The sequence below is a fragment of the Panthera onca genome, chromosome B1 (assembly GCF_046562875.1).
Source record: "Panthera onca isolate mPanOnc1 chromosome B1, mPanOnc1 haplotype 2, whole genome shotgun sequence".
Lineage (NCBI taxonomy): Eukaryota > Metazoa > Chordata > Mammalia > Carnivora > Felidae > Panthera > Panthera onca.
The window spans coordinates 52,191,178-52,206,646 of NC_138342.1; the positions used below are offsets into that span (position 1 = coordinate 52,191,178).

The 15,469-nt window shown below is 33.6% G+C and overlaps 2 protein-coding genes across 5 annotated transcripts in view; one reads left to right on the top strand and one right to left on the bottom strand.

Annotated features, from left to right (window-relative positions):
• The window catches only part of LOC144616179 (uncharacterized), a 344,180-nt gene that overhangs the window by 266,383 nt on the left and 62,328 nt on the right, over window positions 1-15,469 (top strand). Inside the window, exon 5 of one of the 4 annotated variants that reach the window (XM_078446067.2) lies at window positions 4,357-4,506. The exons of the other annotated variants lie outside the window; for them this stretch is intronic. Coding sequence (XP_078302193.1) covers window positions 4,357-4,491 — 135 coding nt within the window. The 3' untranslated portion in view covers window positions 4,492-4,506. Of the gene's footprint in view, window positions 1-4,356; window positions 4,507-15,469 lie in introns of those variants that run through there. 4 annotated transcript variants of the gene reach the window in all.
• TECRL (trans-2,3-enoyl-CoA reductase like) overlaps window positions 1-15,469 on the bottom strand; it is a 99,727-nt gene that overhangs the window by 83,107 nt on the left and 1,151 nt on the right. The gene's annotated exons all lie outside the window — the stretch shown is intronic.

The window sequence follows — 15,469 nt, forward strand, 5'->3', positions numbered from 1 at the left end:
TTGGACTCAGTCAGCACCTTGTTCATTCCTCTGTTTTGGCTTGTATTATATTATCTTGTGTTGGACTATTTACATGTGATTATCCATCAAATTATAGTGAATGTCTGAAGAGGAAGGAACATATTTTGTTTGGTTTGATTTGTTTTTCATGCTGGTGTTCCTAGGGTTTATTACAGTGGAAGATCGATATTCTTCAACGTATATGAAAAACAACAAAAACAGGAAGGAAGGAAAGAAAGAAGGAGGGAGGGAAGAGAAAGGCAGATGATGTTCTAGGATAATGTCCTTGCAAGATATTCTTATAGGAATGTAATGATCAATTGAACACAGTTTAAGAGTACTATCACCTTCAAACAATGGTTGCCTCTCCAAACCTTTGAGCTCTGATCATGTAGCCAAGCAAACAGCATAGTTGTCACAGCAGAAGGTAAGACACAGTATAAGCATACATAAATCTAAGATTACTGACTTTTTATAATATAATTTGGGACTGCATGGAACTTACATTCTGTCATTGCACTGATTCTAGCAAAAATATAAATTTCATCACAGCTATATTCTGGGTTGTTAAGAAGCAAAAATGTGTGCCCACAAATTTGTGTTGTGAGGATATTAAAAGGCTTTATATGATATCAGTATCAGTTTTCACTATCTGTGATATTGCACCTTCAGACTTCTTTCCCTGAAGCCATTAGATAATTAAAAAACAAAACAAAAAGTGGAATGTTTATTTCTCAATGTTGCCTTAAATTACCGCTCATTTGTTAAATACTAATGTTATGAGTAATAGCACAAGAAAGAGGGTTGTTACTAGATAATTCTGAGCGGGAAGGCCTATAAAAGGAGCGATGAAAAATATGTTACACTTAAGTAACGTTAAGATCACAGCAACGAGATATGTGATGATTTTAATAGCTTTATCAGGCTACCCAAAAGTAACAGTAAAATGTTAATCTGGACAAGGTACATGCCTAAAATACAATTTCTTTAAAAAAAAATCAAAGAGAAGCATACCAAATACCAAACCAAAATTATTTCCCAGAAACACATTATGTAAGCATAATCTTTATTTTTTTTGTTTGTCTGAACTGTTAGATCATGAAAAGACTAAGAATTCCTTCATCATGAACTTCATAAGAACTAATACACTATGTTCATCTGCAGGTTTTATCAAGAATTTAGCTAAGCTACTTCATGATATTGCTGTTCTGCCATCTGTTTTGTTTGACCAAGCAGCTTGCAGTGACCTTAACCTGACATTAGCCCCTCAGACAAGGACCTGCCCAGGATAGCAGCCCTCATAGTCCTAAGTAAATATGCACTCTGATATGACTTTACGGCAGCCCTTTGGACCAACGGTTTCCCCTGTTTCCCAATGGCTTCTCTTTATGTGGCCCTAAGATAAGGCTTCCTTGGGGCTTACCAAAATCCCCCTCTTTTGGTTTGAATTGGCTAATTTGGCCTTAGTCCAGGAACCCCCTAGCACTCTACTCACAGACCCTATTAAAGGCATATGCCTTAGGTCCTGTCTTTCTCTGTACCCTGTCTTCCCTCACCTCCCCATGTGGCTCCTTGAAGCCTGTAGATACTCCAGAACCTGTGGGTGATAGACTTCTCTATTTTCATACCTCTTGTGGTCTGTTGTTGAACCTTGGCTCACCATCTGGCACCCATGGATTGCCATGGGTTAATTTGACAAATTCATAGCATGTTTATATACAGAAAATTGCCTTGATTCATTACAAGTTCAAACAGCAAAATTCTTGTTAAACCAAACTTAACTGAAATAAAATAGTAATGGAATATCATATTCCTTTTACCTTTAATACAACATTCAATTCTAATGTACCGGATATGTACATTTTTCTAACCTACATGGACTGTAACCACATTTGATAGGAGCTACAGTATATTTATTACATAATTATTCTGCTTTGTTACAAAAAGGTGTTGTCCAGTAAAGTTTAAATTAGAAATAAATGTGTGCGTATATATATATATATATATATATATATATATATATATATATAATATTTCTTAAAGTTTCCATGGTGTCCTAAAGATGTGTCCTTTGATTTATATTTTATTTGAATTATTTTACTTACTCTCCAAATATGAGTTATATACACATACCAAAAGAAAAAAAATAACTTCAATACTTTTATTACATTTTGAAAATTTTGTTAAACCTTGCTTTATTTTGTAGTTTTTAACATACTTAAATGATGTGAAACATTTTTAGATTATTATTTAAAAAAAATTAAGTTTATTTATTTGAGAGAGAGACAGAGAGTGAGCAGAGGAGGGGCAGAGAGAGAGGGAGAGAATCCCAGGTAGATTCTGCGCTGTTAGCTTGAAGCCCCATGTGGGGCTCAAACTCACGAACCGTGGTCATGACCTAAGCCAAAATCAAGAGTCCAACGCTTAACTGACTGAGTCACCCAGGTTCCCCCAAATTTTATGTTATTATTACATTTGTAGATTTCAATTTGTTTAGCAATGTTCTACTTATTCAAGGCTCTGTGCCATAGATATTTCCTTATGGAAAAACCTACTAGACAATGGTATTTGTTCAGATGACCCCAGTGAGATAACTCACAATAAAATTTAAGGGAAAAGAAAATAAGGACATCGCCCAAAGTCACAAGCTGGTTAAGTGTGAGGGGTGGCTGAGTACCCTCAAAACCTAAGCAGAGCCCTTGATACTACATTGCCTCCCAAATGTGGCAGTCCTGAGTAAGTTCCCCAAAAGATTTACTTCTTGGGGCACCTGGGTGGCTTAGTCAGTTAAGTGACCAGCTCCTGATTTCGGCTCAGGTCATAATCTCATGGTTCCTGGGATCCAGCATACGTGTTGGGCTCTGGGCTGACAGCACAGGACCTGCTTGGGATTTTTTTTCTCTCCCTCTCTGACCTTCCCCTCCTCGCTTGTTCATACTTGCTCTCTCTTTCCCTCTAAATAAATAAACTTAAAAAGAGATTTGCTTCTCAGTTTTACGGAGCTCTCTGTCTTCAGACTCTCTACTGCTCATTCTATCTTCCATATTGTTACCAGATTTAATTTGCTGAATGGCAAATACTACCCCCTGATCTGAAAGAAAAGAAAAAGTCCAGATGCTAGGCAGTCATCTGGGACTCTACCATCAGTGCTAACCACACTATCTATTCTCAGTTTGTTCCATTCTGCAACATCACATCACGAACTTAATTACAGTAGGCCAGAAGGCTTATTGTTACTGTTCTGCTTCTTTGCCTTTAATATGCTAATTCTTCTTCCTGGGATGCTCTTTGTACACCATTCATGCTATTGTTTTGTAATGTATATATAAGTTGAAGTATAGTTGACATACAATATATATTAGTTTCTGGTGTACAACATAGTATTTGGACAATTTATATATACTATGAAATGATTACCATAATAAGCATCAATACTATCTGTCACCATACAAAGTTATTATAATGTTATCAACTATATTTCCTATGCTGTACTTTTAATTCCTATGACTTATTTATTTTACAACTAGACGTTTGTACATCGTAATCTGCTTCACCTGTTTTGCCCATCCCCCTACCCTGTGACAACCACATTTGTTCTCTGAATTTATGAGTCTGTTTCTGTTTCTTTTGTTTTGTTTTTAGATTCCTCTCATAAATGAAATCACATGGCATTTATCTTTGTCTCACTTATTTCACTCAGCATAATACCCTCTAGCTTCATCCTTGTTGCAGCAAATGCCAAGATTTCATTCTTTTTCATGGCTGAGTACTATTACAGTGTGTGTGTGTGTGTGTGTGTGTGTGTGTGTGTGTGTGTGTGTGTGTCTGTACGTGTGTACACAACATCCTTATCCATTCATCTATTCATGGACACTTCCTGATCTTGGCTATTGTAAATAATGCTGCAATAAACATAGGACAGCATATGTTTTTGTGAATTAGTGTTTTGTTTTCTTTGGATAAATACCCCATAGCAGAATTACTGGATCGTATGGTATTTCTACTTTCCACAGTGGGTGCAACAATTTAAATTCCCACAAATAATGCATGAGGGTTTCCCGTTTTCCATATCTTCACCAACATTTCTTATTTCTTGTCCTTTTGATACTAACCATTCTGACTGGTTTGAGGTGATACCTTATTGTGATTTTGATTTTCATTTCTCTGATGATTAGTGATGTTGAACATATTTTCATGTGTTTGTTGGCTATTTGTATGGCTCCTTTGGGAGAAAAAGATCTGACCAATTTTAATCAGATTATTTGCTTTATGTTATTGAATTGTAGGAGTTCTTTATGTATTTGAATATTAACCCTTTCTTTGATATATCATTTATATATATCTTCTTTCGTTCAGCAAGTTGCCTTTTTGTTTTATTGCCTGCTGGAAGCCGAGCTATCCCAGCCTGAGTGGCAGGGCCTGGGCTGTGGACAGATTGGTGACTGCAAGGCGGCCCACCGACACGGAAGCTTCTTGCACTCCCGCTTTTAGGTAATTCGGCCTTAAAACAACCTGGGGTATTGTCTATTGGGGAATTGCCCTCGACAGGCCCTCTGGGAAAAGAACCATTAGGAAAGAAAATAAGGTTCTGCAAGAAATTGTGTAGCCTTACGTTTAGCCCTTGCCATCCCCTATGGAGACTCCTCTACTTAGAGGAAGGATAGCCTCATGCATTTGCCAGCAAAGGCGGCCAACAAAAGAGAGACATACGGATCTGAAAGCCCCACTCCAGTAACTAAGGAGTGTATCTCTGGGCACAGGTGACTTCAACCCATAGCCCCACCTGGCCCCCCGGAGGCATTCCTGATGATGACTGAACCTAGTCGGTTAAGGTACAGAATGGTTCATTGGTTCCTAGGTGCATTGTCTCTCTGAGAATGTAGGAGGCATGGGTTTCTAAGGCCTTTTCAGCCCCTTCCTGGCACCTCGGACCGAGGCAAACACATTGTTCTTCTGGCCTCATGTGGTTGGGAGGTCATGTCTCTGTAACTGTTCCACTTGAGGTGTTGAGAAATGGAGGTCCTTTCACGAGAACAGCAAAGCAAATGCTTTGTAGATTATAGATAAACACAGGTGCATAATAGAATAATGTAAGAAATGAATCTATAATCAAAGGGTATGCGGGAAAGTTAGGGGAAAATCGCCATGTTATTTCTTAAAGGTTGTTTACACATAGGAACATTTTCAAAATTAGGTAATGTTAGAAAAACAGATGACATATGTTACAAGGAAATCACTAGCATATATAATGTCATGTTTACTACAATAAATCGGCCAGTTCAACACGCTGCTGTTGTCTGTGTCCATTTTTATTCTAGTTTTAGTTTTTTATTTTAGTTTTTTATTTTCTAGTTTTTTATTTTAGTTTTGTTTTATTTTCACCGACGTCGTTCTTCCTTTGGGAACCCCTGGACCTGCTGGAGCTGGACTCTGGCAGTTGCCAAAGCTTTTTATTTTGGTATAGTCCTAATTGTTTCCCTTGGCTGAGCAGACAGATCCAAAAAAACATTGGTAAGGCCAGTGTCCAAGAGTTTACTGTTTATGTTTTCTTCTAAGAGTTTTATGTTTTCAGGTCTTACATTTAGGTCTTCAATCCATTTTGAGTTTGTTCTTGTGTATGGTGTGAGAAAGTGGTCCAATTTCATTAATCTGCATGCAGCTGTTCAGTTTTCCAAAACCATTTATTGAAGAGACTGTCTTTTCCTCATTGTACATTCTTGCCTTCTTTGTCATAGGCTTATTTCTGGGATCTCTGTTCTGTTCCATTGATCTGTGTTTATGTTTGTGCCATTGCCTTACTGTTTTGACTGCTGCAGCTATGTAGTATATCTTGAAATCTGAGATTGTAATACTTTTAGTATGTTAATTCTTCCTGGGATGTTCTTTCTAGCCCACCTTTGCTAATTGATTGTTATATACATATACATATACATATACATATATACATATATATAACAATTGTTATATAAATACAATTATATATATATAATATATATTTATACATTATATATTATAATGTATAAATATATACATTAATATATATACATATAATATATGTATAAATGTATTTATAATATATATAAATGTTGTATTTATATAACAATTGTTATATATATATATATATATATAAAATCCTTTTGGGTGCCTCTTTCCAGTCACTTTAGCTTTATTTCTCATCCTCATGCTTAAACCTCTATCAGATGGTAAAGTATCGTTTCCCTAGCCACCTTAGTATATAATTTGTGTTAAACTCCCATATGCTATTCACCATGTTGTAATTTGTTTCAAAATGCATAATCTATCTTTCCAGTTTGACTCGTGTATATCAGGATAAGGAAATACGTTTAATTTTCAACCCCAAGTAATCTAAAGTATGGTAGCTACTCACAAAGTAACTATTTGTCTAATTTGAATAACATGTCTCTTGGACATACATTTGACCTTTGAATAACATGGGTTTGAACTGTGTGGGTCTACTAATTCACAGATCTTTTACAGCACAGCACTGTAAATATAGTTTCTTTCTTTGTGATTTACTTAATAATATTTTCTTTTATCTAGCTTACTTTATTGTAAAAATGCTGTGTATAACACATATAATATACAAAATGTGTGTTAATAGACTGTTTATGTTATAGTAAGGCTTCCAGTCAACAGTAGGCTATTAGTACTTAAGTTTGGGGGAAGTTAAAAGTTAAATATGGATTTTCAGCTGCGTGGGGGTTAGTGACTCTGACCCCCAAAATGTTCAGAGCTCAATTGTTATTAGTTTCTTTACATAGACTGTTATCTAAATCTTAGGTACTATTTTAAACATGTGTTTCTAAACTTAGCTTTCTTTATTCAGCCTTGACTTAATGGGAAATAGGATTTCTTTTAATAGTATAATACTCCTCTCATAATTTTTTTCCCTAGTAGTTAACATTTTTTTCATCTTTTCTTTACATTTCCAAGGAAAACATGCTTTATTCACTTTCACTGATCTAAAAGCATGTCATTTCAGCTATAATTTTTGTTCTATATTTACAATGCAAATATTTGAGCATTATTATTTTATCTTACCTGTAAAGAACCTACACTTTTAGAACAAAATCCAAGAGGAGTCTTGATATGACATGTACTAATTTTGCATCCAAGGCATATTTATTGTATAATAGCATTTAGGTCATTCCCATGTCCTCTAGTTCAATGCTTCCCAACTATGTAGGATAAAACATCACTTCTTAAAAAAAATTCTATGATACATTTGTAAAATACAATGAAAATAAATTGCTAGAAAAATGAAATAATGATGAACTATTTACAATTTTCATTTAAAAAATTATTTGTTTGAACAAACACAAAATTACTCTTTCAAGTTGTCAAGATAGCTTACAAATGCTCATTTCCAATGACTAGACTATATAACTTCTATAGTGGAAATTTCAATCAACTGTTTCTGGGACAAATAACACATCTGCTTATAGATCATAAGTGGCACTCAAAGAAGTTGTCATTTCAGTTTGATCATGAGGAATGGTTGTGAATTAGACAGAAGATTGTAACAGAACACTCTAGGCAGAGGGATCAAATTTTACCGAAACTCAAGGAATGGAAATTACAATATTATTTTGGGATTGGTGAGTAGTAGAGATTGATGAAAAATGGAGCAATAAAGAAGGGGTAAACAGTAACCCAAAGTATGTGAATTGGACTACATAGGAGTTAATATAGAGTTGAAGAATGAAGAGTTTGAAACACTTAAGTTTTTCAAGACTTTTGCTGCCTATAAAAGAACACTTTTCTAGGAAAGTCAAATTTCTTGTTACCCATTGACTGTCATCCCCATTCTAGACTGGGTTTCCCCCCAAATCACTGTACCTAAAGCAATCTAATTAAACTAAACATGAGCATTATACCACTTAATTCAAGGGATACTTATCATATTTCTTTGTGCTTTTTAGTCACATCTACTGATCTTTCCCTTCTCACTCAAATATTCTTTCTTAGGCTTCTGTGATGAAAGAGTTACCTTTCTGCTGTCCTTCTGGAAACTTCTCTTAGTTTCCTTTTCAAACCTCCCTTTATTTAACATCTTTACATATTGGAATTCCTCAGGCCTGTATAGTTGGTTCTTTCCTTTATTCATTATATTGTTCTTTTGAAATTTTCTCTTCTATACTGTAATGGCTGCAAAGATCACCTACACATTTCTAATTCCCAAGTCAACATATTGAATCATGACCACTCTCCTGAGTCCTACATCTTCATACCCAAATGCCTACTAGTTATTTCTTCTTGGGTATTTCACGGAGATCTCTAACTCAAAATGAGCAAAACTGAGTACTTGTTTCCTACCTGCCTCTGTACTTGTCTGCACCAAAAATAAGAAAGCAAACAATGCTAAACCTGAAACTAATATCAGACTGTATGTTAACTAACTAGAATTCAAGTAAAAACTTGAAAAAGAAAGAAAAGCAAGCAAAAAAATAAACAAAAACACATAAAGGACTTAATAACTTATACTGTTCTTAGGATCCCAGTAGTTTAAACAGCAATTCAACATCATACTTGCATCCTCCCTAACCTTCATTCTTCACAACCAAACAAGTCTTGTTCTTTCTACCTCCTTTATCTGTCATATCCCCCTATTTCTCTTCCATCTTATTCACTGTCTGGGCCACATATTAACATAATTTCTCCAAGGAGATTCTGCTGTTTCACAGATTATCTCCCTTTGTTTACTATCCCAAACTACCATTCCCCCCCCCCGCCCCCCCCCACTGTGTAGGTATCTTTGCACTTAAAATTACTTGTACAGTGTTTGGCTTCCACCGGAGAGTATAGAATCTATGAGAACAGGAATTGCATCTGTTTGAGTTAATCATTATCTCAAACATATAATAGAAAACTAGACAAATATCTTAGCAGATATCTATTGAGTTAATAAATGGTCACTATAAGATGGCAAAACATAGAGCTGGAGAAACGCTGAATCTGGTAAATTTCAACTCTTTTCTTTCAAGATGCATCCTCTAAAACTTATTCATCTATGTTGACCTTCTAAAGAGAGTGTCATTGTATCTCGTATTTTACAGAAGATAAAATGACATCTTCTTTATAGCTTGCCCATAAACAAAAATGGTTTTCTTATATGGTGATATATTTAGAAAATGGAAAAATGTAGACATAATTTAAAGGAATACACATAATAGTTTATATTTGTTATATATAATGACTAAATTGTCATAGTCACAGCCAAAAAGTACTAATTCAATTATTTTCCTGTGCCAATGGAATAATAATATTATTTACATACTGCCATTATCTAAAATACAGCTTTAATTTACAGAAAACCAATAATATGGTACATGGTGGTATATTTTGCACATTTCACAAATATAAAAGTCCTAGATACTCCTGGAAGATAGATATTTACTGTATTTTGATTTGATATTTACCTTACATGGAAAAGCAAGAGTCAGAGTAGTTAGGTAACATGTTAAGATAATAAAATATTAATAATTTGCAAAGCTCAGCTGCAGACACAAGTATGTCTGACTTCTGAGCATAAACCTCTACACTACATTTCTTCTCATGACAGTATGCATTTGTTCAATATGGTAGGACTACTTTTTCTGAGAGAAATCTAAGGGCAGATGATTTAAAATATATTAATATATATTAATATCAAATACACTGATTCTATGAAATAAGACGTGCATGTTGTATTATGGAATTCTGAAGTGTATGCAAAGAGAGGAGTAGGCATTGAGGCTCTTCAGGACTCACAGAAAATGACTACATTAATTCCCTCTTTGTGGAGGAATAATCCATTTTAATTTCTTAATTTCTTTGTGCATATTTGTTGCTTCATTTATTATTATAGAGACTTCAAAGGTATTTTTAATTTCTAGGTTTGAATGTTAATTAATGTTATTTTATGTCTGTATATAAAAAAACTGAAGAATACTTTGGAACTTTCTTTTGTATCAAATGGAAGGGAAGTAGACATCCTTCAAAAATAGCACCTCTAAAAAACAGATGAACATAGGGGAAAGAAAAAAATAGAGAGAGAGAGAGAGAGAGAGAAAAGAGAGAGGGAGAGAGTGAGAAAGGAGAGAGAGAGAGAGAAGGAGAGAGAGAGAGAGAGACAGAGAGAGAGAGAGAGAAACCATAAATGAAAAAAGAAAAGAAAATAGCATTTCTGTCTTGAAACATATTGTCTGTATGGGAAGTCAGATGTCCTGTCCCAGTCATGAAATGAAAACAGAACGTGAGAATTTGGGCTAATGAAAGTCATTAGTATATGTCAGGTGGTAGTGTATGGCAGTTAAGAGCAAAGCCCAGAACAAATATTGGCCAGTTCAAAGCTTGATTCTAATACACACTAAGTTCTTCATTTCGAATCTCTGTACCACCGTTCTTACTTTATAAACGGATGGATAACAATACCTAAATCCTTTTACGGAAAATTATAATAAAGGGCAGAGATATTGGATTATGTCCAAGGAAACGTAAAATCAATCAGATTCATATTAAAATTCTATTCTATGTGAATTCAAAGCTCATACCCTTTCAATTATAACATGTTCTAAGAAGAAATGGGAGGGGAGGAAGGGGACTGAGGTGGAAGGAAAGAAAACGGGGACAAGGATGGAAGGAAGAGGGGAAGGATAGAGGAGGAAAGAGGATGAAGAAAGAGAAGGGAGAGGAAGAAGGAGAAGAGTGGAAGAAAAAGATCTTGTCATTTCTATACACATGAAATTGTGAAAGCTGCCATGACGATATTTTAAGACAGATGCCATTCTCATTTTGCAAATGAATGAATTGAGACATATATTTGCTAAGTTGCATGCCATCCAAGGTAAATTATTAAAAATGACAATATTAGAAATTAAGTATTTTCAAAATTTCTAACTAGAATATCAAAAGTGAAGTTTTTAGTTAGTCTATCTACCCTATAATTCTCTCTACTATTTTCTGGTTAAAACTGATATTTTTATCATTAGAAGGATTGGAGAATTACTGAGTGCTTTCTTTTATTTATACAGTCTTTTTTTTTTTTTTTTTTACATACATACAGTGTTCTATTAGTTTCAGGTGCACAATATAGTGATTCAACAATCCATACATCACCCAGTGCTCATCACAACAAGTGCACTCCTATAAGTAGGTTTTAAAATGCTTTTTAGAGTTTTGACATAAAGCAAATAAAATAATAGGAGAAAGAGGGCTCTTGAGGTCAAGTTCCTTGGAGAAAAGATTAAAGAGAAAAGTATGGGATGATATTGGGAACATTTATCAATCCTAGCTTTTAAAGTTCTTGCTGTGCTCTTGAACCATCAATATATCACTAGATAAGCTTTTGACATTTTACAAAATAGAAGTGAGACAGGGATAGTGAGCAACTGAAAATAACTCATTGTTAAAGTTTTAAAAATTATTTTTTATATATTTTTTATGTTCCAATAAAAACAAGCATGATATTTACATTTTAATTCAGCTACTAGCTCTCCATCTTTTCATCCTACATTAGTCATATTATTTTACTTACATATGGTATATAAATAAGTTAGTTAAATAAATAGCCCCATCTGTATTGTCTGCCTTATAAAAACCTTATTAGCTTTTTATAATCAGAATATGATGGTCAGTAAATTATACACTAATACAAAGTTAAATTCTATACATCTTTCTCGGGAGAAAACCCAGAAGAATTTGGGCATTTAGTGAAATGGTTTAATCAAATGTCTTTCTCTGTGAATATATTTATATTTATTTTAATGATATTTTGATTTAGAGAATAGTAAAAAGTATTTTCAAATATCCTACTCTTTCACCCCAAAACTATCACTGCTAAATATGAGTGCATTGTGAAATCCACAAAACTTTTGAACAGGTATAATTTATTCAATACATTTTGGTTAAACACTTATCTTTGTTCTAAATGTTGCAGACACAGGAATGATAACAAAACAAAACCAGATCCCTGATTTTGCAAAGGTGGAATAACAGGGTAGGCCAAATAATAAACAAAATGAAAAAAAGGGAAAATAAACAGTATATTAAATAGTAATAACTTGTAGTAAAGAAATAGAACAGGATAGGGTAATAGAGAATATTGGCAGATTTTACCACTTTAAATAAGTAGTCAGCAAATTCTCCCAAAGAAAAAGTGACAATTAAGTGGACCCAAATAAGACACTGACTAGTTTTATGAAGCAAATGTTATGATCTAACCTGATAGCTCTAGTTACTATGGAAGGAATATACTGAAAGTGCTAAGAACAGAAACAGAGGAAAGATTTAGGAGCGCTAGCAGTAGAGGTGGTGAAAATTTGTCAGTTTGGATATATTTGAAAATATCACTGAGACGATGGATTATATGTGGGGTATGAGATTAAGATATGAGTTATGATGCCTCTGTTTGACTTGAGGTATTCGAAGGATGCAGTTGCCACTTATTGACTTCAGAAACTCTGTGATAAAATTTTGAGGTAAGACCAAGTGTTCAATTTTAGATATACTAAGTTTGAGATTCCTAGTAAACATCCAGATAGATGGGTGGGTAGATACATAACTAGATACATAGATAGATGCATAGGTAAATATAGATAGATAGATAGATAGATAGATAGATAGATAGATAGATGATAGATAGAGATACATGCAGAGATGTATACATACATAGATAAATGGATTGACAGTTGAGGAGAAAAAGATAAGCTACAGTTGCATATAATATATAAGTCATCAATAGATAATATTTGAAGCTATGGGATTCAAAAAGGTAAATGAGTAAATATTGGGAGAAGTTTCAATGACTGAGTTGGTGACAGTCCACACCTAGTAAGTCAGATGATGAAGAAGCAGCAAGAGAAAATGGAGAAGCAATGAAATAAGTTTGTTTTTTTTTTAAATATGTCTATTATCCTGAACTCATATAGCAAAAGAGGAAGAAGTGCCTATCAGTGGCAAATGTTGCTGATACGCTAAGATAAAGCATTAGAATTGACCTTTGGATTTTAGCAAGGAGTTTTTGCTGCGGCAAAATCAAACTGAAAAGGTATGGAGGCAAATGCCTAAATGGAGTAGTTTTAGGATCGAATGAAAAGAGAAATGTGGATAGACAATATGAAGAGGATGAAAGTAATCATAGAAATAAAGCAGAAGCTGGAGAAGATAGTGAAGGCAAGAGGTTTTTGCTTGTTTGAAAGTAATCATAGAAATAAAGCAGAAGCTGGAGAAGATAGTGAAGGCAAGAGGTTTTTGCTTGTTTGGGTGTGTGTGTGTGCATGCAGGCATGTGTCTATGCATGCATGTGTGTGTGTGTATGTGTGTGTGCATGTACATGTGTATGTGATATTAAGTAAAAGAACATGACTCGGTATATTTTCTTTAATCCCAGGAATTATTTTGATGTTTTTGTTTCATGAATATCTTTAGTAGATACATTGTCTATATTGAAGTTTAAATTATAGTATCTAGATGAAAACTAACTTTCTACTAGAGGTCAGCATATATTACTAAAATACATATATTCTGCTCAAACTATTTGAATATTTATATCTAATCTATGCATTATAAGAAATCATGTCAATGGGCAATTATCAAGGAGTCAAATTTAAACTCTGCCAGTATCACAAGGTTCATCACTTATTTTTTCTTTTACATTTATACACATTAAATTTATCTCTCCAAATGATTATTAAAACTAATATATATATATATATATATATATATATATATATATATATTAGTTTATATATTGTGTTCAAGGCATCATGACAAATATGTTACATATATTATTTTTAGTTTTCATTCCAAGCTTACATACAGATTTTATTAACCTATTTTCTAAATAAGGGTCCTGGTGATCAGCATGTCAGCGAGTTTTCTGCACCTTGATAAATATGATTGATGCAGCAGGGATTTGGTCCAGATATATTTAATTCCAACGTCCATGACTTTCAACTTTTACTGCTTTGTAACACAGTGCTTACTGAAAGATAGGGACTGTCATAAGCAATACTTACTTAGTATGTTGAGTAGAGCCAAGTACAATGAAAGGCACTTAACATGACCTTACTGCTAAGATAGCTGTTACTTTGTCTAGGCAAAACAGTATCCTGAACAATAAACAAAATCAATCTTTCTCATATTTACAAATTTGAACTTTTAGGAATCATGAAGCAAAAAAAAATGTGAATTAATCCAGATTTTTTTCTTTTAAATGTCTTGCATTGTTGGGACAATTTATCAAGCTACCAAACTAAAACAAGACAAAACAAAATCCAGTTTTACTGACAAGTCAAAGACTTGGATGTTTTAACTTCCACATCATCTGGTGTTAATTGTGCAATAAAGGCTGGTGAGGAATCCAGAAATAATCCCCTATGTGGCCTACTGAGTTTCCCTAAAGGTTTGCTACTGGTAGTGCAATTACAAGAATTACTGAAATGTAAGCAAAACTTCTATATCAAAATTCCTTTTCTTTTTAAAGGAGATAGAAGTTTATTGAATATACCACAAAGGAGGGGTAACAAGACAGCAGAGAGACTGTCTGCCTTTAAACCAAAATTCCTAAACCAAATCTTTGTCTCTAAAGAATATTGGCTTTCTGCATGCTTAATTTTTTTCACAATTTAATTAATAATTGAAAATGTAAACCCCCATTTACAATACAATCTCAATATCAAATACAATCTCAATATCAAAATTTAAATATATGGGAAATACAATCTCAATACAATCTCAATATCAAAATTTAAATATATGGGAAAAAATAATTAGCAGCCCATTAGCGGTTTCTCATTACTCTGAGATGGATTTTGCATCAAGGTTTAGACACAAGTCAGAAAGGACATAAAAGCCAGTCTCATTTTAGAATCTTGATCTTTGGAAGTCCTTGACCAATTCAGTATCCATTCACTACCTTCTTTCCTTTAATTTAATTGTATTTTTCTGATGAGTTTTAAATTTTTAAGAGTGAAATAATACAAACATCAGTAACCTCTGGGTGATTTTTTTGTTTTGTTTTGTCTTAGTCTTGTATGATATAAAAAAACCCAAAAACCTTATTGAGGTATTAAAATAGAAGTAAATTACAACATGCATGAAATTTATGTTAAAATTCTATTACCACAATATATATTCATTTATATGTGACTCTAGTGGTAGTATTGAAAAATAATGTGATTTGGAATTCCATACAAATAGTTTTGAATCTCTTGCATTCCACTTATGAACTTTATGAACTTGTAAAGTTCTTTACCTTTTATTTCCATATGTAAATAAAAGTTACTGTTACTAGCTAATAGGTTGGTCATAGATTTACAATTACTAAGTGAGAAAGTACATATGATCTTCTGCAATTAAAAGCAGGAACAGTTTTGTCTCTCCCTCTTATCCAGAAACATAGCTAGAGTATAGTTAAATGAAATCAGTGACTGAATTTTATTTTCAGAACAATAGAAAAAAGCTTATT